General features: G+C 39.6%; 1 protein-coding gene across 1 annotated transcript in view; it reads left to right on the top strand.

Annotated features, from left to right (window-relative positions):
- Positions 1–27,315, top strand: part of FBXO36 (F-box protein 36) — an 88,189-nt gene that overhangs the window by 51,161 nt on the left and 9,713 nt on the right. Inside the window, exon 3 of the mRNA XM_004427660.3 lies at positions 16,260–16,432. Coding sequence (XP_004427717.1) covers positions 16,260–16,432 — 173 coding nt within the window. The remainder of the gene's footprint in view (positions 1–16,259; positions 16,433–27,315) is intronic.

The following is a 27,315-nucleotide window of genomic DNA, read 5'->3' as shown; positions in this document are numbered from 1 at the left end:
CTTTCAAAACATCTATCAGGTCACGTTACTTCTCTACTTCAAAACCTCTGCAGCTTCCTGTCTTGCGTGGGGTAAAAATCCAAGTCTTGCAATGGTCTTTGGCCCCCTCCCTGTGTCCTACTCTCCTTCTGACACGCTGGCCTCCCTGGTGTTTCTTGCACAAGCCAAGTGTGCTCCCATCTCAGGGCCTTTGCACTTGCTATTCCCTTTGTTAAGAATGTATTTTCCGGGCTTGCCCCATGGCTTAGCGGTTAAGTGCGTGTACTCCGCTGCTGGCGGCCCGGGTTCGGATCCCGGGCGCGCACCGACGCACTGCTTCTCCGGCCATGCTGAGGCCGTGTCCCACATACAGAAACTAGAAGGATGTGCAGCTATGACATACAACTATCTACTGGGGCTTTGGGGGAAAAAATTAAAAAAAAAAAAAAAAATGTATTTTCCCAGATGTCCCCATGATTTGCTCTTCATTCAGGTCTCTGCTGAAACCTCCTTATTAGCTAGTGTTGCCCTGACCACTGTGCAGAAAATCACCACTTCCTTCCTTACCCTGGAATACGATACCTCCCATAACATATCACCACATGATATACTCTATGTTACTTGGTTATTTATTGTCCGTCTCCATCACTAGAATGTAAGCTCCATTGTGGTCGGGACTTTGCTTTGCTTACCAATGGCACCCACCTAGAACAACACCTGGTACATGGCTCAACAAATATTTGTTGTATGAAGTATCCAAGAGAGCTCTTAGAGAGTGGGACAAAGGTAAACTCTAAAACAGATCCTTCTAAATTATGTCTGGTCCTAACAGAGTTCAGGTTTCAGATCAATAGTTTATTTCAGGGTGGGGAGGACATCTCATATTAAGATTAAAATCACACTACCAGATTAATAATTGTAACATGGTTTTTCAAGCTCAGAGACCATGTCTTATTAATCACTCTATTTCCAAGATCAGGTACACAGTAGGCACTTCGTATATGTTTGTTAAAATAAGTGATGGAAGGAAGATACATTTTCTGATAAATTAATAATGTTTAAAATAATGTAAATAAAATCACTGCTTAAAATATATTTTCATGACTCTAAATTCATATTTAGAGTACAAGGAGTAAATTTTAGTACTTACTATTATTTTTCTACTCTGGGGGGTTGTAAGTAGCACTAAAGAAATAAATCATATAAATCTGTATTGGTTTGCTAGGGCTTCCATAACAAAATACCACAGATTGGGTGACTTAAACAACAGAAATTTATTTTCTCACAGTTCTGGAGGCTGGAAGATCAAGATCAAGGTGCTGGCACAGCTGGGTTTTTTTAAGGCCTCCCGCCTTGGCTCGTGGATGGCCATCTTCTCTCTGTGTCCTCACATGGCCTTTCTTCTGTGTATACACACGTCTCTGTTATCTTGCGGTGTCCAAATTTCCTCTTCTTATAAGAATACCAGTCAGATTGGGTTAGAGCCCAGCCATATGACCTAATTTAACCTCATTGCCTCTTTAAGGCCCTTTCTCCCAGTATAGTCACACTCCAAGGTACTGGGGTTTAGGACTTCAACATATGAATTTGGGGGGAGATGGGGAGCACACAATTCGGCCCATAACAAATCCAAGCTTTCCATTTAGAGAATTTCCTATAATCTTGTAGGTGGAGTATATCTTTATTAAATTAGTAATTAATGCTTTTAGTGGTTTCGTATTGCTGCTGTAACAAATAACCACAAATTTAGTGGCTTAAATATTAAAAATTTATTATCCTACGTTTCTGGAGTTCAGAAGTCTCATGGGGTAAATTTAAGGTGTTGGTAGGACTGCATTCCTTCTGGAGGTTCTAGGGGAGAATCTGTTTCCTTGCCTTTGCCAGGTTCTAGAGGCTGCCTGCGTTCCTTGGCTCGTGGCCTCTTCTTCCATCTTCAAAGCCAGCAATGGCCAGTCCAGTCTTTCTCACTCTGACCCTGCTTCAGTGGTCACATCTCCTCTCTGACTGACCCTCCTGCCTCCCTTTTTCCCTTCCAAGATCCTTGTGATTACATTGGGCCCACCCAATTTATCCAGGATAGTCTCCCTATCTCAAGATCTTTAATCACATCTGCAAAGTCCCTTTTGCCATGTAAATTCAGTGTATTTACAGATTCTAGAGATTAGGATATAGGACACCTTTGGGGGGACATTATTCTGCCTACCACAATGATATGTGTCACAATGGCCTAAACTGCAAAATCAAAAACGTTGCTGAATTTTTTTTCCCAGATTTGCATTTTTAAAAGACAAAATTCATATGTTTATTATTTTAAAAGTCATTCATACACTGCAAAGTATAGAGAACTGTTGGCATGGTGATTAAGAGTGTTGCTTAATACAGCTTACCTCTGTTCAAATCCTGGCTCCAAAACCCACTAGATATGTGACCCTGGGTGAATTATTTAATCTCTTCAGATCTCAGTTTCCTCAACTGTTGATAATGAAAAAAATAATAATAGCATCTACCTCATAGGGTCCTTATGAGGCTCAGTTGAATGAAGTGCTTAGAATTTGCCCAGCACATAAATACTCAGTAAATTCTAGCTGTTACAGTTTTTAAAATTTAAAAAGTAAAAATTCCTTTTCTCTTCCTCCAAACTCCGTTCCCCAGAGATAACTACTATAAATAGTTTCATTCGCATTTGAATTCTTTCTGTTTTGGATTTTATGTGTGTTTACAAAAATAGAATCTTTAGTTCTTTATTTTTACACTTAAAATATTGTGAACATTTTTCTGTTAGCATACATAAAGAGGAACCCCATTCTTTTCCAAGATTGTATGGTATTCCATCGTACAAATATACAATCCCCAATTGATGGGCATTTTCAAAAACCTTTTAGGTGCATTCTGGGACGTATTTATCTTTGCAGAATTACGTGAGAAGGTCAGTAACATAGATTCCTAGTCATGGAATTGCTGGTCCAAAGCTATGTACGTTATAAATTTTGATAGATAGAGAGTAGATTCAGATAGATTCTTGAAAACCTTGCATACGTCAAGGTAAACTTGACAAAGGATGGTATTTCTGTTAACCAGCTTGAGTAGCACTGCCATGGAATGCAGCATAAATGCCGTCTACAACTCATTTGACTTTTATAAGTATGCCAACTTTATAATGACACTATTTTTGAAAGAATTTTAAATTAGGTGATTCACATTATTTCAACATTCGTTCATAAAATGAGACTTCATTAATATTTTGATGTCACAATATTTCAATTCTGAGTAATTCAAAACTTACATAAAATGCCAGTCACTTCACCACACTCAAATTGCCCTCCAAAAAACTGCTGTATTAATTACACTTCATCTAGCAGGATATAGGAGTTTTCTTACACCTTTGCCATCCCTAATTAGATATTGCTACTCTTTTTCGTCTTTCCACTTTTGTCTTTCGTCCTCAATGCTTTCGCTGAGCATCCCGTCACGTTTGATTTTCATTTATGTTCTTTCTGTAATTTGTCTTTTGCGGTCTTTGTCCATTTGTCTATAAAGTTTAAATTTTTTTTCCTGAGACCTTTAAAAATCTGAGGAAACCTCTATGGATTTTTTTCCCCTAAATTAAATAAATAGGAATAAGCAAAAAATAGTTATTGGAAATTTTTTTTAATTTAGTTTGAGGCAAAAATGTGCCCTTATAAACTCAGTTGAAAGTGCTGATTCATGGACTGAGGTTGAATCCAACCTAAAAATAAGTTGTTTTCCAATTTATGTCCGTTTTAAAGTTGGTCGTCCATTTTTAAGTTGGTTGCTTAGATCTTTGAATGAGTTATAAGTGGTGGTTAAGTATTTAGGCCAATCCACAAAAATCCCTGTGATAAAACCAAATGACTCCAACAACCATATTTTCTGCACCAGACAACAACAGTTTTTTATTTCTGCTATTGCATGTGCAAGGAAATGTGGGAGATATAGTTTATATGTCAAAGTGGTCAAATTCTCTTGGACATTTAGATGATTTATGGGGAGAATGGGACTGAATGTTGGAAATGAGGTCTATAAAGGAAAATTGGTAATGCTAATAAATACTAATGTACTGAAATATTGGCCTGAGTTCTAGATCCTAGGAATATTGGTGCTCCAGGAATCAGAAAGTGGGAAAGAACTGTCTTTACCTTCTTCCCAATCCTGGGCCAGCTCCATGCCAAGGATCCATAATCCATTTTCTCCAGGTCCTTTCTTCAGGCCTCTATCTCAACCTTTCTCCTAGGACTTTATTTTCTCAGGCCTAGCTACCCCCTCTTAGTCTACTCCTCTCCTCTCTGCCCTCTCTAATCAGCCGCTCCTTGTCTTCAGCCTAAATCTCTAGAGTTTCTGCAGACCGGGGGTAGGGTTGTGTGGGAGGAGGGTAGGGTGGGAAAGCATTAGAGGCAGGAGCACGTCCAGGCAGCATGGGAGCCCCGCTCTGTGCTACAGAGCAGCGAAGGCAGATCTAAGTAAAACTCTTGTATTTTATCATTTTTTGTTAACTAATTTTTTGAGATTTTTTTAAAAAAAGAATAAATGCACATAGTAAAATAAATTAAATTGGTTTAAAAAGGTTTAGGATAAAAACAAGCCTCCTTCTTAAAACCCCTACTCCCAGTTTCCCTGATAACCATCATTAACAGTTTCATGTATATCCTTCCAGAAATGGTCTATGCATATTATATACAAAATACATTATGTTAACACAAAAAGAAGAATCTTATAGCTTGTGTTCTATACCTTTCTCTTTAACAGTTTTTAGATTCAGAAATATCTTAATCCTACAAAAAAGAACAGAAGATAGTATTACAGATACTCAGCACCACTAACAAAAGATGTTAACATTATGACGCTTACTTTATTTTATCCAAATTACCATTTGGATATAATTTGGATCTTGGTGTAAGTTGCTCATAAGATCGTCGTCCTTCAATGTCTGTAGTGTCTGTAGTATTGTTCTCTTTTCATCCCTTGATAATGGTAATTTGTGCTTTCTCCCTTTTTTCCTTGATCAGTCTTGCTAGGGGTTTATTCATTTTGTTAATTTTGCAAAGAACTAACTTTTAGCTCTGTTGATTTTCTCTCTTTTTATTTATTTATTTTTATCATTGATTTCCATTCTTACCCTTATTATTTTCTTCCTACTACTTTCCTTGGGTCTAATTTGTTGTTCCGTTCCTAGCTTCTCAAGGTGGAAGCTTAAATCATTGTTTTCAGCCATTTTTCCCACTAAATTTTCTTTGAGTGCTGCTATAGCTAGGTTAGATAAGTTTTGATAAATTGTATCTTTATTCTCATTCAGTTTAAGATATTTTCTAACTTCCATTTGATTTATTCTTTGACCCATAGATTATTTAGAAACACTTTGTTTAATTTCCAGGTATTTAGGGATTTTTTTGGTTACTTTTTTTTCTTTATTTCTAGCTTAATTACATGTAATCAGAGAATCTACTCTAGATGCTTTTACGTTTTTGAATGGTTTTAATTTTTGTTTCATCCTTCCTCAGGCCCATATTAATCTTCTCTTTATCATCCCAGTTTTATTATACACGCTGCTGAAGTGAGCTCCATATTTACTTACTATTTTTTAAAAACATAAAAAAAGTTACGTATATAATCAAATTTGTACCTTTCACCTATTTTCCTTCCATTCCCTTCTGCTAACTGTTCTAAAGTTGGTATCATTTCCAAGCATATTTTTTATACATAAATAATATATACTATTTTTATAGGCTTAAAATTTTACAGGGGCTGGCCCGGTGGTGCAGTGGTTAAGTGTGCATGCTCCGCTTCAGCGGCCCAGGGTTTGCAGGTTTGGATTCTGGGCGCACACTGACACACTGCTTGTCAAGCCATGCTGTGGCAGCATCGCATATAAAGTGAAGGAAGATGGGCACGGTTGTTAGCCCAGGGCCAGTCTTCCTCAGCAAAAAGAGGAGGATTGGTATTGGATGTTAGCTCAGGGCTGATCTTCCTCACAAAAAAAAAAAAAAATTACATAAATGGTATCATACTATATCATTTTTCAACTTTGTTTTATCATTCCACACTATTTTTGAGATTGATCCATGTTGATATATATGGGTCTAGTTCATTCATTTCAATGTTTTATAGTATTATATTGTATTATAAACCATAGTTTATTCAATCATTTCCCCTTCTGAGGGTAGTTAGGTGGTTTCCACTTTTTTGCAACAATAAATCTTCTTCATTTATCCTTGTGCAATATGTGAACATTTCTCTAAGTTGGGTGTGTAAAACTGTATGTATTGAATTGCATAATATGTACCTCTTCAACTTTACTAGGTATTGACAATCTGCTCTCCAAATGAGTTAAATCAATTTATACTCCCATTGGCATTTTATGACAGATGCTATTTCCCTATATTCTCACCAACATTTGGTATAATCAGAGATACATATTAATTTTTGCCAAACTGAATATATAAAGTCCCTGATTATTAATGAGGTTGATTATCTTTTCTTATATTTATTGACCATTTGGGTTTTCCCTTCTGAGAATTCCTAATTCATTTTCTTTGCCTATTTCTTCTATTTGATTGTTTGTCTTTTTTTTATATTGATTGTAGAAACTTTTTTTTATATGTATATTTTGAGTACCAATTGGTTGGTTTGTTCATGTGTGCTACGGATGTTTCACCAAATTTTCTTTTTTTTTTTTGTTAGCTTGTTGGCCCTGAGCTAACATCTGTTGCCAATCTTCCTCTTTTTGCTTGAGGAAGATTGGCTCTGAGCTAACATCTGTGCCCATCTTCCCCTATTTTGTATGTGGGATGCTGCCACAGCACGGCTTAACAAGCGATATGTAGGTCTGTGCCTAGGATCCAAACCCACAAACCCCAGGCCACCAAAATGGAGTGCTCAAACTTAACCACTACGCCACTGGGCTGGCCCCATCACCAAGTTTTTGGTATCTTTTCACCTTATGTGTTTTTACCCATATAGAAGTTTACAATTTTAATGCGTTTGAATTGGTCAGTCTTTTAATATATGGCTTGTACTTTTGTGTTTTTTTAAAGAAATCTTTCTTTCTTTAGAGGAATTTTAAAGAAATTCTGATTTCATAAGGATATACTCCTATGTTTAATTCTAAATATTTTATGATTTGTTTCTCATATTTTGGTCATTAATTTATCTCAAGTTTATTTTTGGATATGATGAGATGAAAGGTGGTAATTTTTCTTCTGTATGGCTGGTCAATGTTCCCAGTATCATTTATAGGCTAGTTTAGTTATTCCACAGTGTTTTGTGATCCCATCTTTTACATATTCCAGCTTCCAGTGTATACCTGTCATTTTCAGGGATATTTAGTTCTATTAGTTTGTGTGTTTTGCACCAATACTGCACTGCTTTAATTATAATCTTTTTTTAAAATTATATATATATTTTTTATAATTTTATTTATTTATTTATTTTTCCCCCAAAGCCCCAGTAGATAGTTGTATGTCATAGCTGCACATCCTTCTAGTTGCTGTATGTGGGACGCGGCCTCAGCATGGCCGGGGAAGCAGTGCATCGGTGCGCGCCCGGGATCCGAACCCCGGGCTGCCAGCAGCAGAGCGAGCTTACTTAACCGCTAAGCCACGGGGCCGGCCCTAATTATAATCTTAATAGTAAGTTTTGTTACCTGTTAAGATGAACTCTTCTTCCGCTGAGTTCAACTCCTCCTATTCTTTACAAGAAAAGACCTGTTTACCTGTTCTTGACTTTTTATTCTGCATATGAGTTTTAAGATTAGCTAGTAAAGCTACGCAAAATTCCCTGTTGTGGGGCCGGGCCGGTGGTGTAGTGGTTAAGTTGGTGCGCTCTGCTTCTGGCAGCCTGGGGTTCACAGGTTTGGATCCTGGGCATGGACCAATGCACTGCTCATCAAGCCACACTGTGGCAGGCGTCCCACATAAAGTGGAGGAAGATGGGCATCGGTGTTAGCCCAGGGCCAATCTTCCTCAGCAAAAAAGAGGAGGATTGGCAATAGATGTTAGCTCAGGGCTAATCTTCCTCACACACACACACAAAAATTCCATGTTGAGATTTTAATTGGAATTGGTTGAATTTCTAGATTTTTGAGAGGAGAATTGTCATCCTTTGATCTTCCCAACGTGAGCATGGTATATCTCTCCATTTATTTTGGTCTCCTTTTATGTTTTTCAATAAAGTTTTAATGTTTTCTTCATAAAGGTCTTATTTGACCTTTAAACATCTTTTGTTCAAATTCTTCCCAGGTACCTTATGATTTTTTTGTAGCTAAGAATAGAATCGTTAAAAGATTTTTTAAAATTCTATTTTGAGGTTGGGTTATGTAAAACATGCGTTTCCAAAGTCAAAATTGTAAAATGACATGCGTTCAGAGAGCTTGCTTCCATCCCCATCTGCTCCACCCTGTCCTTCCCTTGCCCTATAAGTAACTACTTGTATTTTTTTTTTTTAATGAGGAAGATTAGCCCTGAACTAATATCTGTTGCCAATCCTCCTCTTTTTGCTGAGGAAGATTGGCCCTGGGCTAACAACTGTGCCCATCTTCCTCTACTTTATATGTGGAGACACCTGCCACAGCACGGCTTGATAAGCCCTGCGTAGGTCTGCGCCCGGGATCTGAACCCGAAAACCCCCAGGGCTGCTGAAGCAGAGCATGAGAACTTCACCACCACAGCACCGGGCCGGCCCCTGTATTTGTTTTTATAGATATCCTTCCAGTGTTTCTTTCTGCTGATGTAAGCCAATTCATATATATATATTTCTATCCCCCCATTCTTGTACAAATGGTAGCATTCTACTCCTACTGTTCAACACTTTACTTTTTCCACCAGTATATCCTGGAGATCACTTCATGCCTTTACAGATGTTCTTTGCTTTTTCACAGCTGCATAGTATTTCTTTGTGTGGATGCACCAGAATCTTAATGATGAAAATTTTGGGTTGTTCCCAATCTTGTGGTATTAGAAATAATACCAAAATGAATAACCTTGTGTATGCCTGGGTCATTTCATATTTAGTCAATATGTATTTGTGAGATTCCTGGGTCAAAAGATAAGTGCATATTAAGTCATCATTTTGAATTAATTGTTGCTGGTATATAGAGAAGTGATACTGATCATTTTTCAATAGAATTTCTTGTCTTTCGTATATTGATATTTAGATTATCTGCAGTATTGGCAGTTTTTCCTTGCTGTCTGACTCTGATACATTTTTATATCTTCCTTTTTTTTTTTTTTAACCTCCAAAACAATGTTGATAGAAATGGTGAGAGTGGGCATTCTAGTCTTATGCCTGACGTTAAAGGCCATGTAACATCATGATTAGGAGATGCACTGTGGCGCTAACTGCTTGGTTCAATCTTAGTTCTCACTATGTGACCTTTCTCACTATGTGACTTTGAGCAAGCCACTTAACCTCTCTGTTCCTCGTCTTTCTCTCTTTAAGAAGGGAATAATATTAGTACCCATCTCACAGAGTTATTGTGAGAATCAAATTATATATATATGTATATATATATATATATATATATATATAGGTATACACATGATATATATATACATATTAGAGCAGTACCTGGCAAATATTGAATACTATATGAATCCATGTTATTGTTATTATTATTCTACTATTATTAGGTTTTTGGTAACTAGTGTATATCAGATTATTAGGTTAAAGTCGTTCCATCTTATTGTTAGTTTTCTAAGAGTTTTTATTCATAAATAGGTGTTAAAATTATATAAGATAATTTTTCTATGTTTTTTAGATGATCATTTTTTTCCTGTTATCTGTTAATATAGTGAATGATACTAATATATCTTCCAAAGTTATTCCATCCTTGGATCATCCTGGGATTAGCCCTGCTGGTGACAATTGGTTTATTTTTTATATGTTGATAGATTAAATTTCCTAATATTTTATTTAGAATTTTTACCATGTATGTTCCTAAGTGATGTTTCATATGCAATTTTCCTGTTGCCTACCATCATTGCTAGTTACAGCAACCTCATAATTTGAGTTGGAGGTTTATCTCTATTTCTATTCTTTGGAACAAATTGTGTGAGATATGAATTGTCTGTGCCTTGAGAGTTTATAAAACTAACCTGTAAAGCAGTGTAGACCTGAAGCTTTACTTGAGGTTTTCTTTTTTAAATCAATTAGTGGAGTCAACTTATTTACTGGTTATAATCTCTCAGGTTTTCTATTTCTTCTTGAGTCAGAATTGATAAATTATATATTTCTGGAGGATTCCCCAATTTGTCTGATTTTTAGTTAATTGGTGTAATGATTTTTCTATTCTCTGTTGTAGTTATATTCTCTTTTTAATTCCTGATAGGACTGAATGATGCTATTGTCTTTTTTTTCTTGTTTATTCTTGAAAGTTTATCTATTTTATTAATCTTTTAAAAAAATCAACTTTTTGGTTTTCTTGATCATTTCTACTGTTTCTTTTCTATTTTTTTGCTCTTATCTTTATATTTTCTTCTAATTCTAATCAATTTTTTTGATTCTAAAATCTAATCAATTTTTTAATTTGGATGCATAGCTCATAAATATTTGATCTTTCTTTTTCTATAGCAATATCCATTGAATAAATTTTATTAATAGTGTTATTCAAATATTCTATATCTTCACTTTTGTTTGGTGTATCAGGTGTTGATAGAGGTGTTATAAATGATCTCCCACTGCAATGGAGGATTTATCATTTTCTCATCATAATTCCACCAAAGTTTGCTCTGTGTATTTTGTTAGGGGCATACTAGTTTATATGTATTAAATCTTTCTGGTGCATTATTCCTTTTATCAATAAACAATGGTCCTCCTTATCACCAATAGTGAATTTTACTTTAAAGTATATTTTGTCTGGTATTAATATAATTATACAGCTTTCTTTTGGTTTGATGGTCTTTTCCCATTCTATTACTTTCACTTTCCCATATCGTTATTTTTTAAGCGTTATTTTATAAATAGCATATAGGCAGAATTATCTATCTATATACATGTGTTATTTATCTGAGAGTCTCGTAACTGGCGTGATTAGCTCATTGACATGCACTGTGATGGCTAATACGCCTGTAATTTCTATCGTCTTGTTTTCTGCTTTCATTTTATCATGCTTTTTTTGCTTTTTTGTTTTGTTTCCATTTCCTCCTTCCTATTGTGTTTTCTTTATTCTGTTTTTTCCCCTTGAGCCGGACGGTACATTTCCCTCCCTACTTTGCAGATGTGGCCGCGTGACCCAGTTTTGCTCAGGAAGATGTGAGCCGGAGTTGTTTCATCGAGTTTCCCGGAAGGTGCCTTCAGATGGGGGCAGACTCCGCTCCATGCACATTTTTGTTCCTTGCTCTACCCTTTAACCTGCTGGACCGTGGTTGTGCTGCCTTGAGAACAGGAGCCATCTTAGAGGGACCCTGAGGATGAGAGCCACATCCTAAGAATGTGAAATAGACAGGAAAAAGGTTCCTGGGGCATTAATGACGTAATGGAGCTCCTGCACCAACCTCAACTGCCTACCTCCAGACTCTATAGTTGTGTGAGAATAAAATAAAGCCCTATTTGTTAGGCCACCTTAAGTTTTCTGTCTATTCAGCTGTGAAGCAATCTTCAACTGATTACAGAGCAATTATTTTGGAATTTATCCTTATATTTTTTTCTTTCTTTTCGGTGGTGTGCCTTAAAATTTTAACAGATTTAGTTTAACCTTACTTATAAGAATCTAACATTTATCAACATTTCTCTCTGCCTCTCGAACATAAGGACCTTAGGATGTTTACATTCTAAACGTCTACCTTATATGTACTTGTTGACTGGTGTTTTGACACCTCCTCCAAAGTTTGTTATTTAAAACATGTTTTATGCAATAGAGGTTGTTTAGATTTGCCTGTGTTTACTACCATTTCTATCTTCATCATTGCTTCTGAAATTCTGTTCCTTCCTTCTGTGTAAATTTCTTACTTGAAGTATATTTAGTAGTTCAGAATCTCATCATGTGAATTACATCCATATGTGGATGGGGCTTCTCAGGTGTAATCCCTTAAGTACAGCTCCTCAAGGATAGTTCCTCTAGATCTCAAGGCTGTGATTTAGACAAGTTTTCTGCCCCTTCAACCGCCCAACATATAATGGTGAGACAGGCATGAGAGAACCACTGTATACACTGCTCTTGAAACAGTGGAGAAATGGGAGCCCCACGGGAGTCACTGGTCCAAAGAAATTCTGAATTCCAGCAGGGTATAGGTTATTAGTGCTTGATTAGAGCTCAAGACCTAGCACTAGACTCTTCACGGCTCTTGGCTTCCCCTCTGGACTCTTGGTTGCATCCTCTGAGTCATCCTTCCTTTTTGGCAAAAGGTAGCCTATGTTTGCAGGTGTAGTTTTCTCAGCCTACTTCCTGCTTGTAGAAGTTTGGGGGTCCAAAGTCTTCTTTTCCTTTTGCACTGCCTCTGACTCTTTCAGTTCAAGCTGGCAGGTAGTGTTTCTGCTGACATAATTTTCTTAAAAACTTAATGTGTTGTCTATTATTCTTACTGGGGTTCCCTCCATTAGACAAAACCACACCTACACATTTTTTTGAGATAAGCCTTTCTCTACCTTGGGTTTCTGCCCTTTACTTCCAAGTGATCACACTCTTAAGCTTCTTGGAAGTTCTAAAATTTGACTGAATGGTTCTTTTTGTGTGTGCGTGTGTGAGGAAGATCAGCCCTGAGCTAACACCTGCCAATCCTCCTCTTTTGCTGAGGAAGACTGGCCCTGGGCTAACATCTGGCCGATCTTCCTCCACTTTATGTGGGAGGCCACCACAGCATGGCCTGACATGTGGTGGGTAGGTGCGCGCCCAGGATCCAAACCCGGGCCGCCAGCAGTGGAGCATGCTCACTTAACTGCTACGCCACGGGGCCGGCCCCTTGACTGAAGGGTTCTTAACACAGCACTTTACAGCCACACTCTCAGCATTGTCTTTATACCACGTTTTTCTGACATTGCTCTGGATTTGATCTTTGCCCTGGAATCCATTCTTAATTTAGCATTGTTTGCCAGGTGAAGAGGCAGAGAATGTTCAAAACCAGCAAATCCTGGCTTCTTTTTAAGAGACCTTCCTTTAGCTTATCTTTTTCTACTCACATTTTACTTTAAGCAGCAAGAAGAAATCAGGCTACGTGTTCAACACTCTGCTTGGAAATCTCCTTAGCTAAATCACACACCCACTAGGTATATTTCCTACTTTCCATAGCACAGCAGGCAGTAACGTTGTTAAACTTTCTGCCACTACATAACAAGGATTCCCCTTGTCTCCTGTTTTTAATAATATTTTATTCACTTTTCTTTAAACCTTCATCTATACGCTTCCTCAAAGTCCATCAGACTTCTATAACAAGTTTTTATTTACTTGTATACTATTTATTGAAGGCTTTTCAGGTTTTCACTAATACCTTCCTTACAATCATTTAATTTCCATGTACTTTCCACTTTCAAAGCTACTCCCACATGTTATGTTTCTATCACGGCACCACAACACTTGCAGGTACCCAAACCTTGACTATCTATTGTTGTGTAACAAATTACCTGAAAACTTAATGGTTAAAACAATCATAAATGTTTATTAAATCAAAGAGTTTCTATGGGTCAGGAATTTGGGGGCAACTTAGCTGAGTGGTTCTGATTCAGTGACTCGCATGGTGTTGCTTGGAGCCTCAGTCATCTGAAGGCCTGACTGGGGCTGGAGGATCCAGTTCCACAATGACTCATACACATGGCTGACAAATCAGTGGTAGTTTCGGGCCTCAGGTTTTAATTTCTTTCCCCATGGACCTCTCCATAGTGCTGCTGAGTATTGTTAGAACATGCCAGTTGGCTTCTTCCAGAGTGACTGATCCAAGAGAGTGAGACAGAAGCCCCAGTGTCTTTTGTGACCTAGCCTTGGAATATTTCTGCAATATCCTATTGGTTACGTGGGTCAGCCCTGATTCCGTGTGAGATGGGAACACAGGAGCATGAATCCAGGAGGAGAGAATCAGGAGCCATCTTGGAGGCTGGCTGCCTCATTGTCCAACATGAAGATAGTGAGTTTACTTTTCAAAATGGAGCATGTTTTAACATTTTTTTCGCCTTATTTCAAAACCAGTAAATGTTGGTTACACAAAAAACACAAACAAATGAAAATTTTTTTCTAAATACCCCAATATTTGTACACCTTGAAACTATCACATTACATACCTAGATGTATATGTTCTTTTATAATTTTTACATTTTAAAGATTTTATTGGTAGAGACTTCCTAAGTACATCTGAAGCTGCTTTGAGTGTGTGTTCCTGGCATTTAAAAATGTTCAAACATCTCCAATTATATTGAGGGATTTTTCGTATGTACTAAGACCTTCCCCTCCCACCCCCCCAACAAATAAGCACTGCTTTTTCTTCTTCTTCTCCTTGTGGGACAGGGGTTTTCCACAATACCTACCCTTTAAGGTTGGGTTTTTGTCAGGGGTATTTTTCCCGCAGGAAGACCTTTGGACTTTAAAAGTTCTTTGAATTGGAAGCGCTTGGAATTTAGAAGCAACTAAAACCCTTAATGCCTCTGGAAAGCTGGATCAACCAGTTTTGGAGAGAAATCTTATGCAGCTGGCTCTTCCAAGTTAGCACAATTGGAGCGTTTACATAAACAGAGCCCACACCTTACATCCATTCTAAAATCAGAGATCCATCAAGCTCTAGGATCACAGTTATGCAGGCTTCTGCAGGGAGCCCAGTGCTCCTGACAGCTCCATCCCACTTACTCCAGAAGGAATGACGGTGGTCCCCAAATCTTGGACACTTAGTCCCCTGTAAAGTAGAGAGTGTACTCTCTCTCTTCTAAGGGAAGTTTTCTGGAAAGGCTAGGTATGATGGTGCTTTCAGAGTCAGAAGGGAAAAAATGAGCTTCAAGAAACTGGGAAAGTCTCTAGCTTTGGGACCACTGGAGTCCACATATATAGTCCATCATCACCCCGTTTTCCTCTCTTGTAAAAGGAGGTAGCCTTCTTCCCTCCCTCCCTCCCTTCCTTCCTTCCTTCCTTCCTCCCTCCCTCCCTTCCTTCCTTCCTTCCTCTCTCCCTCCCTCCCTTCCTTCCTTCCTTCCCTCTCTCCCTCCCTCTCTTCTTTCGCATCCTTCCTACTTTCCTTCCTTCCTAGATTTTAAAAAATTACACTGGTAATACAGGTTTATTGTAGAAAGATTAGAACGTACAGATAAGTTAAAGGAAGAAAGTAAAAGTCACCACCCAGATTTAACCACCATTAAAATTTGAATATGTATCCTTCCAAATATGTTTTCCTCTTTATTAGCCATTTTTTGGTTATTCAGGGAGCTGGGGTAAAACAAACAAACAAGCAAACCCTGTTTTTTTCCCTACATCGAACATGTTTAGGTAGACCATTGCATTGGTTGATTCTTTTGAATGTTTTGATTGAGTGGTTGACTGTTTCCTAATTTGGAAATAACTGAAAAGTTATGAAAAATATTTGGCAAAAGTTAACACAACTTTCATGAAATATTTATCTGTTTTTATGTTTGCCTCTTCCTATTTTTTTCTATTATGTAAAGATAGGGATGAAAGAAGGTAAAGAGGGGGCCAGCCCTATGGCCTAGTGGTTAAGTTTGGCGTGCTCTGCTTTGGCAGCCTGGGTTCAGATCCCGGGCGTGGACCTCCACCACTCGTCAGTGGCCATGCTGTGGTAGCGACCCACACACAAAATAGAGGAAGAATGGCACAGATGTTAGCTTGGGGCAAATCTTCCTCAGCAAAAAAAAAAAAAAAAAAGACGAAAAGGAAGAAAGAAAGTTTGGTGGAGAAACAATGTATAACAGTAAGAGAACAAAAGTCAACTAAAATTAAGAGATATTAAGGTATTTCACACCAATCTGGGGAGAAGAGAGGGTAGTAGAAAAACCACACGGACCAGCTTCTTTACCCAGTCGGAGAGATTGGGAGGATGAGGATGAGGATGACACTGAGACTAGCTAAGTCAGTTGTCTGGACTGGAATTTGGTGCAGTCCATCACTGTGTTAAACAGTCAGTGTCCCTAAAAGATTCTGACCTCAGGGCAGGGACAGCAATTGAAAACAAGTGCATACCTTTGGTCCCAAAGGCAGCTTGGTGAAAGTAGGAATGACTCAGCATAATCTAACATCACTCCCAGGGGAAAAATGCCCTAAAGCTTGTGTCTTACTGATAATGATCATGGTTTTTTGTGACTGCACGTGATAACCATGTTGATTTGTTGGTTTCTTTGAATTACAGTTCAAATTGCCTTAATATTTGGTGCAAGAATATTAGACCATGTCTTCAATTTGTGTGAAGGTAAATTTGACTTCCTTGAGCGGCTTTCAGACAATTTGCTCCTGAGTATTATTTCTTATCTGGATCTTGAAGATATTGCCAGGCTTTCTCAAACATCGTGCAGATTTGCAAAGGTAACAGTCAATTATTTTGAGTCTATAGAGAATTTTCCTTGTGCTTTCTCGAAATTGTTTCTCTCTTTCTTTCTTTCTTTTGTTTACTATACCAGTGGTTTATTATTTGCATTTATTTCATCAAGCTTTTGTTGAATACTTACTTTATGACAGGCTCCATCCTAGGCACAGAAGCAACAGAGATGAAAAGACATTATTCCTGCCCTCAAGAAACTTAGAGTCTAATAGGAGAGATCCATGCAGATACAAATCATTACAATATAGTGTGATCAATTCAACAAGGGATGTGTGCACCAGATGTCAACAGTGCAAAGTGATTTCCTCTGCCTGGCTTTATAGAAGTGGGTTACTTTTTATCTGGGTTTTGAGGGGAAAATACAAGATCACCAAGTGGTCTGGAAGACTAGAGGCATTCCAGGTCAATGGGCACTCTAAGTCAAGGCAACAGCTCAGGCAGAGGCACGGTGGCATAAAAGAATAAAGCAAGTAGTGATTACCCCCTATCTATTTCCGTTTCTTCTGGTAGTAGCCCTTTGCTGAATTACCTATCTCCCAATATTGGTGGTTTTGAGGCATTGTTCATTTTGTGCCCTGTCTTATTCCGTGCCCCAAGCTGACCACGTGGGCTCCCTCTCTCACTACTTTGAATCCTCAACAGAATGACACAAGAATGGAAAACACAGTTGGAGCTGATGTCAACCAACATCAGGGCCTTGATGCAGCCCTTGTTACTTCCTCTCCCTGGATTCTGAAAGGTGCCTGGGTTCCTGCCCCTTCAGCTGTTCCTTCAATTCTAGAGCCTTGTCATCCCTCAAACACACACATTTTGTCCTTCCATTAAATCCTTTCTGGCTTAAGTTAATCATAGTTGGAGTCTATTGCTTGCAACCGAAGAACCCTAACTCCGTATTTAGCTGTAATGTACTGGGGCAATGTCCATTTATAAAAGAACATGCAACATTTCCCAAGATGATTCAAATCATAATCTTATTATCTAAAAAGTCAATATTTTTTCACAATAATGCAATAAAATTTCTTGATTTTTATAATAATTTTAAGTTCTAGAATCTATATTACATAATATATCCCTTTTGAATATTAAAAAAATATATATATTTACTTAATTTTTGCCCCCTAAAAATGGAGGGCCAGAAACAAGTATTATGAGTAATCATTGTGTATTTTTTTGCCAGTAAAAAAATCTGTTAAAGATTTTGTACTTGCTGCTGATACGAAGCTGATTATTCATGCTTTCAATGAAGGAGAATTTTAAGTAAATAAAGTATACTAGTGGGGATCTATTAAAAGCTTCTGCAAGGGCCTGGGTTTGTTCCTGAAAGTAAATAGAAGGAGTCGATAGGAAATGGCAGGAATTTATTCCTTACGCTGAGCAACTGTCTTCTCTCCCGGTTTTGCTCATTTCCACTGTCTATTACTCTCTCTCAGTGTCCTGCCATTATTTTAGTGCAGTCTTGAAAATATCCTCCATAACTTACCCAGTGCTCTAAAGTGGGGCTTTTCTAGGTTGCTGATCTCAGCCCTCAGTATCCTTGCCGAGCAGAATTGTTAGAAGATGGAACGTGGTCCAAGGCCGCTGCTTTCCTCCCTCTATGTAATATTAACCATTCATTTCTTTTTCAATCTAAATTTTATCTGTGTTCCATTTACTTGTTTTTTCCCTTCATTTATAAACTATTTTTATTTGCCTGTTTTGTCATGTCATTTATTAAATTATTTTATTAACAACAAAAAACGCTTCCATTTCAAACTTCTGGGGACAAATTTATTAGCAAATTATTTGTGTCCATGTCCAGCCCTTTCCTCTGATCTCAGGGAGAGAGTTGTTCCTCTCATAGTCAAGGCCACAGCCACCTGCCACCTGGCTCCAAGGTCTAACCTGAGGGACTTCAGTCTGTTACTATCTCCTTTCTCCTTTGTTTTGTTGTTATGGTTTTTTAAACTTTTTATTTATAAATAAAAAGATTTATAAAAGTAGTTGCAAAGATAAGATAAAGAATTTGCATATACTCTTCACCCAGCTTCCCTGAATGCTAACATCTTACATAACTTGGGGACATTTATCAAAAGTAAGCAACTAGGGGCCAGCCTGGTGGCGTAGCGGTTAAGTGTGTGTGCTCCACTGTGGCGGCCAGAGGGTTCGCAGGTTTGGATCCTGGGCGCAGGCCGACGCACCGCTTGTCAAACCATGCTGTAGCGGCGTCCCACATAAAGTAGAGGAGGATGGGCATGGATGTTAGCCCAGGGCCAATCTTCCTCAGCAAAAAGAGGAGGATTGGCATTGGATGTTAGCTCAGGGCTGATCTTCCTCACCAAAAAAAAAAAAAAAAAAAAAGTAAGCAACTGGTATTGGTGCAATACTATTAACTAAACCACAGACTTGATTCCTGTGTCATCAGGTTTTCCACTAATGTCGTTTTGCTGTTTCAGGATCCATCTGGGATACTACACTGCATTTAGTCCCAATTTTTAAATCTTTCTTTCAATTTTTTTTTCCTCCCAGTACATTAATTTTCTCAACTCAGTCTCACCCTTCAAAAACTAAAAACTCTTGACTTTATTCTCACCCCATCTCTTTCCTTCCCTGCTTGGAAGAGAATGGTTTACACCACAGTTCACACTCAGAGAACCAGCATCATTAATGGGAGTGAGATTTTATAATCCATGATGAAATGGGAACAGTAAAGGTGATGTGTAGAGCTGTCATCAGGCTAAATTCATTCCATTTAAATGACCATCGTTTATCGGAGCAGAGGCCTTCCTATGTGGGAGAGGATTGAAATGTCCCTTCTTCAATGAAATGGTGGTATTAAAACATGATAATTTTAACAAATTAATCTTACTTGGCAAATTAGAAAGTCAGAAATCTGATTTTGATTCTTAATTTTTATTTTGTTTTATTTCTAAAAATTTCGCTGGTCTTATGACATCCAAAATTCCAGGAGCCACTGGCCTACTGTCAGCCCGCACCTCATCTCCCGTTTCCCCTCTGTCCATGCCTCTCAAATAGCCCTGGCCTTGTTCACAGTAAGCCCTTAGTTGTCACATCTAAAGGACAAGGGCTTCCACGTCCTGCCCCATCTCTGCTCCCAGGATCCTCGAGAGGTTTTCTCCTAGCTGCCCCTTCATTGCTTCGTGGGCTGCTCTGCCATGCGGGCCAAGGGCGGCCTTGCTGAAATGCACTCCGTTCCTGTCACTGCCCTCCTCAGTGACCCTCAATGACTTCCCATCATTTGCAGAATGAGATCCAAAGTCTTAGCTGGCACATCAGGCCGTGGTGCCCTGGTCCTGCCTCCCGCCGCCTGGAGCCCCAGGTGGTAAACTACTCGCAGCTCTCTTGTGTGCTGGGCTCTCTTGTGCCTCTCGGCCTTTGCTTATGCTGATCCCTTTTTGAAGAATGCCCTTCCTTCTGACTCACCACTCAATTCCCAAACACCCCTCATTTGGGTTTTGTGCTAGCCTGCCCCACTCCCTTGTTTGTGGCGAATGATGACCTGTCTCCCCACCACTCTCCAGGGCTAGGATTGTGTCCCTTTGTATCCCCACTTTGAGTGCTTGGCCTCAGTCAGCTCCCAGAATGTGTGATTGAGTGCTTAAATAAAGGGTGGGCTATATCAGTTTTGTTTGTTTTTTCAAAAGAAAATCAATTTGCATTACAATAACCAGATTGGAAATTAAAAAAACTTCTATATCTTTGTATAGATAGTAAAAAGTAATTCTCCCTCCATTCCTGACCCTCATTTCTCTAATTTCATGTCCCGTAGCCGTCACATCGCCAGGGTTTTGTGTGTCCTTCCAGAGATATTCTATGCACACGTGTGTGTGTGTGTGATCTTTGCACACACCCTTACGCACACATGTACATACACCCTTTTAAAAAGCATTTGGTAGCATGTTGTATATTGTTCTCCATTGGGTTTTTTCCTACTTCACAACATGTTTTGGAGACTTTTTTCATGTCAGTCCATATAAATCTTCTTCAATTTAGAAAAGTGTTCTAAGTTATTATTGTATGGACAAGTCATAATTTTTTTAACCAGGTCCTTATTGATAGACATCTAGGCTGTTTTCCCTCTGCTATTAGTAAATAATACCCCATACTTCTTTGAACACAACATGTATGTTTATCTGCAGAAAAAACACAATAAATGTAATTTAAAATAATCAAGTAGATCTATAGAATTATGCAAGATACAGGTAGTAGACAGGGGCAGTAATGTGTGCCCCGTGAGTCTGGAAAAAAAGAAGTAAGTGTGTACTCTGAGGAAATCGGCCATAACAACACTTATGGTATGTCTGGCGATGCACTGAGCACACTAATTACGTTATTTCACTTAGTTTTCAAAAACCTTATGGTAAGGATATTACTTATTATCCTTATTTGATAGATAAGGAAGCTAAGAATCAGCAAGGTTAACTAACGCACCGTGGGTCCCACAGCCAGTGAGGGAGAACTGAGTCCCCCAGGGTTCTGACTGCAGGGCCTGTTGGTAGACCATGGTCATGAACCTTCCACTGCGGGCTGTGCGCGGTCAGTAAGTCATCACTTGAAGGTGGAAACAGTCATGTGGTCCCTGCTTTCAGGAGCTTACACTCGAATGAGGGAGGGAGGCTGTGCATGATGAACTCTCCAAACAGTTGGTCAGTGACAGCTGTGACGAGTGCTCAGGGGACAGGCACGGGGTGCTGTGAGAGATGAAACCCGACAGGTAGGAGTTAGCCAGCTAAGAGTGGGAAGCAGCCTAGTCTAGGCAGAGGGAGCAGCGTGGCCAAAGACTCTGAAGAGTGAAGAACAGAAATAAGGCTGGTGCTGCTAGAGCAGAGGGATGGAAGACAGAATGGCTTGAAATGAAGCTGGAGTGTCTGTGTGTGTGGGGGGGGTGTTGGGGGGGATTGCAGATCTGCAGGGTTGTGGTCAGGTGCTGTTTTGATGGATCCTATTGAAAGCAAGAGCTGCAAGGTCACCTTTAGGAGACAGAAAGGTTCTCAAGGCCAGACCTGACTCCACAGTAATGGAAATACAGTATGTGGACTGTGGAAGCGGGTGGAAGGGGGCCCTAGCCTGGGAGAGCCCATGGTGCCATCCCATGGTGGAGGATGGAAGTTTCCACTTATCAAACTTAATGCCACCAGCGATCAAGACCTTCCAGCTGCCTGCTTTTGCCCTGATTCCATGTTGATGAAGCCATGGAGCCTCCACGGATGAGCACCTGAAGGTCTGGTCGGCTGGATGGTTATATTTCTCAGGGTGAACCAACAGAGAGGCATCCTCTGGGAGCTTGGCTAATACAAGCACACCCCTGAAAGGTGAATCCAGTGTCATGTTGTACTAGACAGTCTGGCTGAGGGCCAGCCCCGGGATTGTGGTAAACTCTCTGAATGCTGCACGTGGGACCCTGTCTGGGGACCTGCTGGCTTGCGCCAGGTGGCTCCAGGTCTTGCTGCTATCTTTGTTCTGCAAACTGCAGCAGAGGAGACCTGAAGGAACCTCCACTGCAGCGAGATGAGAAGGCTGCGGCCCAGACAGGGGGAGGAACAATCATGACTAGTATATAAACATATTCATCTTGGTCGTGACTCAGGAACAGCTCAGGAACCCACTGAGAAAGAAAATCTCTCCTCTGTCACATTTTGGCTATGGAGAAACAGATTTTTCCTCATGTCCCCAAACTCCCTATGACCAAGTCTAGCCAAGTGGGTGAAATACCCAGGGGGCAGGTGAAAATAGAGATGCCAGGCCCATGCCCTGTGTGTCTGATTTGGTAGGTCTGAGGTGGACCCAGCATCTGTGCTCTTAATGTGTCTTCTTGTGTTTACAGCAGCCCAATTCTAAGAGTCCAGTCCGGAATTTGACTAGTAGATATTAAAATTGTACAGATGAAAGGCCTCAAGAGATTCTAAAAGGCTGGAAGCTTGGGTGGGGGTGTGTTTTCCTATCTTCACTGTGTACAGGCAGTGTGGGGTGTTTAAATCAGACGAGGATGGAGAGCTGGGTTCTGTTCTTCGATCAGCCATGCCCCGCCATGAGCCTTGGGCAGCACCCTCCTCCTCTCTGAGCCTTAATTTCGCCGTTTGTGAAAGGAGAGGTTTTAAGCAGATAAGCCAACCAGGGTGGATCCCTTTTGACTTTTGAGATAGCTTACGTATGTTAAGTTCATGCACCACCACCAGGGGGAGCTAGATCCACGATTAGCTGTGCTTTGGATCAAACTATGTAACCAGAACCGTAGTCTGGGTGAGTACCTTGTGTTTTTCAACCTGGCATCTGCCAAGCAAAAGAGCCCCAGGGTTTGAGAATCTTAGATGGGGGTATTCTGTAGACCAATTTGTAATATAAAACAAAATTGTAAATATTTTCAGTATAAAATAGGATGAGGCATAAATGAAGTTACACTGGTAGAAATTTCAGCTCTCTTATGAGAACTCTTTCCTTTCTCCCAAAACCTCATAGTTTTCCTCCATAATCTCCCTTATGTGAGACCCACTGATATCCTGAAATGTATTGTGCTGGTAATGGGATAGTCCTCCACACTCGTGTTAGCGTTCAAATAAAGGAGGTTCAGAGATCTGTTTTGCTTTTTAATATTAAGACATTTTCAAAGAGTTTTCTTTTGTTGTTTATATTTAGAATATGTTGTAATCTGAATAGAGAAACTAGACCTTGAAGGACTGTTGAAGATGGGATAAGATCATGAATGGCCTGCCTAACATCAAAATGTTTGGGGGGCTGTCAATATCATAAGATTCAGCGTTGCTGTTGAACAGTAACCATTATGTGAATATAGTAGTTGTTGTTCTGATGTTTACGCAGAAAGGATCTTAAGTGATTATGCTTTATTAAACTATTCATTTCTATTTTTAATTTATCCTTTTCCCTTGTCAAACTTAATACCATCAGCGATCACAACCATCCAGCTGCCTGCCCTCACTCTGATTCCATGTTGACCATGCTACTTTTAGATTAGCATGAAGTATAAAAGTGGAGAATACTGGCTACTTTCTGCTCAGAAGTGAGTATAATGGTGTCATGAAATAGAGATGATGCTAAGTGTTTCTCCCCTCTCCATGAAGAAGTTAGGATGCATGGGAGCAAAGCAGGACAGAACCAAGGCCAGGCCTGGGGTGGCGCGAGTGGAATAATGGGCTGCCAGGGGTTGGGTGGGAGGGTAGGAGATGGATGATGGGGTGTGTGCCAGGTGGGCTGACGTGATGGTCCATGGTAGGGGGACAGCAATCAGGGGCACACTCAGTTCACTTTCAGACAGCTGTTGAATGCTGGGGTGGGGGTCCCAATCTTGGTGCTCAAGGTGCTACAGCTTGAGAAGATGGTGGTAGCAGCAGGTGGAGAAGGACTGGTCCAGGGCAGGAGCAGGCACAGAGCCCAGCCCTTTGAACATGTCTGTGTGTGTGTGTGTGTGTGTGTGCGTGCGTGTGTAGGGTGGTGGTGGTAACAGCCCAGGCCTCCCTCCCAGAGACAAGGGAGGTGGCTGGGCTTCCCCACCGGGCATGGTCTCTGAAATGTTCATGGCTTTACCTCTTAGATGTGGTGCTGTCCGTGCCATATCCAAGCCCACAGGTGAGGGGGTGAAGGCTGTTGTTCTCTTGACCTCCCATTAGCCAGGGCCAGTTGCTCAGGAGAACATCTGGGATGGGCTATATTGACAATACTATGCCCTATGAGAGTACGAGTGGGTTCAGTTCTCTTCAGTCTGGTTTCTATGATCTGGAGGGATAAGACATTCTAGAACTTGCTCTGAAAGGATGGTCAGAATGGTAATAGATACAAGGTTTTGTTTGAATTCAACTTAAGTTTGGGCTTTTTAGTTTCATTCCACCGTTAACACAGAGCATATTATAATTATTTAATTGTGACTCTGTCTTCTTCAGTATTCTCTTGGTATTCCCAATGTCTGGGAAATATAGGTTCTGAAGAAATGTCTGCATAGATAGATAGAGGATGGATAGATGATTGGTACTTGAGACCCCTAAATTCATCTGAATGACTAATGGGAAAGAGAAAGTACATTTTCTCTGGTCTTAAATTCTGTGAACGTGAATTAATTAGTCCCATTATTCATTGTCCACAGTGATGTGGTTCCTTGATATCCCCGTATTCCTATTTGACTTCTGATTTTCCCATCCTGTGAACTGATGGTGCTTCCTGGCCTCCCCGGACTCCCAGCTGTGGCAACTTAACCATCCACTGGTAGCTAACTGCCCACGGGGCCTCCTTTCATGTGTCTCCTGAGAACTGGGTGAGGTAGTCAGCGGTTCTGTCTCCCTTTCCTGCTCGTTAATTACAAATATTCCATGTGCTTTACATATGTCATCCCAAATCCCCACTAAAAGTTGAATATCATTTCTGTATAATCATGGTAACTACCACTTATTGATGCCTACTATGTGCTAAGCCTGAATGTACATAATCTAGCACATCCTCACAATAGCCCCGTGAGATGGGTGGGTAGAGACTATCTCATCTTGATTTTTATAAAGGAGAAAAGAAGCTCAGGTAAAGTATATAGATAGGGAGCAATGGAGCCAGGTACTGTGCCTGGGCAGTCTTATTCCATAGCTGATGTTCTTAGATCACTTTATTCTGCTCCTCTGATGACCAAACACAAGATCGTATGTGGAGTCAGGCTTAGGGCAATTAAGTAGAATGTCTAGGATTACTTAATTATTAAGTGGCAGGGCCAGGATTCAAGTCAACTATGTTTGCTTGTTAACTTGTCTATATTGGTACCTGAAGAATATAAAGGAAAAGTTGTGTCTTTTATAAGATGGAGTTAAGTATGAGAATGTATTTTTCCCCTCAGTATACACGGACTACAGTGGGTAGGTATCACAATGACAGGCCATCGCTTTCAAAGTATTTTCTGCCTCTGACCACATGGAAGCATCCATGAGCCCCTTTAAGAAATGTCAGATTTTTTTGTCCAGTCTATTTCAAAGTCTTTATTATCCTTACTGCTGTGTTATCTATATAATTGTGATCACTTAGATTTCTTTTTCATGTACCTTTTAAATATTTGTCAGTAAGTCATTTCCAATGACTAAGTTCACAACCATGGAATTTAAACTGATGGAAGGGATAATGTCAGAAGACACTTGAGTCTGTACCAGCTTATCATTTAACTGATGGGATTACATAAAGGTGATTCCATTTTGAACGAGTTTCGCTACAAGAAGGACCCCATCGTGGGCAACAAAAGACCCCGAATAGCTAAAGAAATCCTAAAGAAAAAGAACAAAGCAGGAGGCATCACAATTCCTGACTTCAAAACATACTACAAAGCAATAGTAATCAAAACAGCATGGTACTGGTACAAAAACAGACACACAGATCAATGGAACAGAATTGAAAGCCCAGAAATAAAACCACACATATACGGACAGCTAATTTTCGACAAAGGTGCTAAGAACATGCAACGGAGAAAGGAAAGTCTCTTCAATAAATGGTGTTGGGAAAACTGGACAGCCACATGCAAAAGAATGAAAGTGGACCATGTGCTATCGCCATTCACAAAAATTAACTCAAAATGGATCAAAGACCTGAAGGTGAGACCTGAAACTATAAAACTCATAGAAGAAAATATAGGCAACACACTATTTGACATTGGTTTTAAAGGAATCTTTTCGGATGACATGCCTACCCAGACTAGGGAAACTAAAGAAAAATAAATAAGTGGGACTTTATCAGATTAAAGAGCTTTTATAAGACAAATGAAACCAGAATCAAGATGAACAAACAACCAACCAGCTGGGAGAGAATATTTGCAAAACATACATCTGACAAGGGGTTGATCTCCATAATATATAAAGAACTCATACAATTGAACAACAAAAAAACAAACAACCCGATCAAAAATGGGCAGAGGAAATGAACAGACACTTCTCCAAGGAAGATATACAGATGGCCAATAGGCACATGAAAAGATGCTCAACATCACTAATCATCAGGGAAATGCAAATCAAAACAACACTAAGATACCACCTCACGCCTGTTAGAATGGCTATAATCACCAAGACAAAAAACAACAAATGTTGGAGAGGATGTGGAGAAACAGGAACCCTCATACACAGCTGGTGGGAATGCAAATTGGTGCAGCCTCTATGGAAAACGGTATGGAGATTCCTCAAAGAATTAAAAATAGAGATGCCCTATGATCCAGCCATCCCACTACTGGGAATCTATCCAACGCACCTGAAATCAACAATCCAAAGAGGCTTATGCACCCCTATGTTCATTGCAGCATTATTCACCATAGCCAAGAAGCGGAAGCAACCTAAGTGTCCCTCGACTGACGATTGGATTAAGAAAATGTGGTATATATATAGAATGGAATACTACTCAGCCATAAAAAAAGACAAAATCGTCCCATTTGCAACAACATGGATGGGCCTGGAGCGTATTATGTTAAGTGAAATAAGCCAGAAAGAGAAAGACAAACACTGTATGATCTCACGCATATGTGGAATATAAACCAACACATGGACAGAGAAAACTGGACTGTGGTTACCAGGGCAGTGGGGGTGGGGGGTGGGCACAAGGGGTGAAGGGAGTCATATATGTGGTGATGGACAAACAAAAATGTACAACCCAAAATTTCACAATGTTAGAAACCATTAAAACATCAATAAAAAAAAAAAAAAATAAAACAAATAAAAAAAAAAAAAAAAAAGAAGGACCCCATCGTTATCATGCGAAGGACTCAAAGCTTGCAGTCATCCTTAAATTGCAGTTAGATATTATATATCAAATATACTAGAAAAATTCAAAAGCATTCCACCATAATCATGTCAGGATAGACGAAGTTATAGATTGTGACTTGGGATCACCAACAACCCCCAAACCCCAGTGA

Source organism: Ceratotherium simum, chromosome 37 (genome assembly GCF_057802395.1).
Source record: "Ceratotherium simum simum isolate JZ-2026a chromosome 37, ASM5780239v1, whole genome shotgun sequence".
Classification (NCBI taxonomy): domain Eukaryota; kingdom Metazoa; phylum Chordata; class Mammalia; order Perissodactyla; family Rhinocerotidae; genus Ceratotherium; species Ceratotherium simum.
The sequence above is the reverse complement of the archived record's forward strand: the minus strand, read 5'-3'. Positions and strand labels throughout refer to the sequence as shown.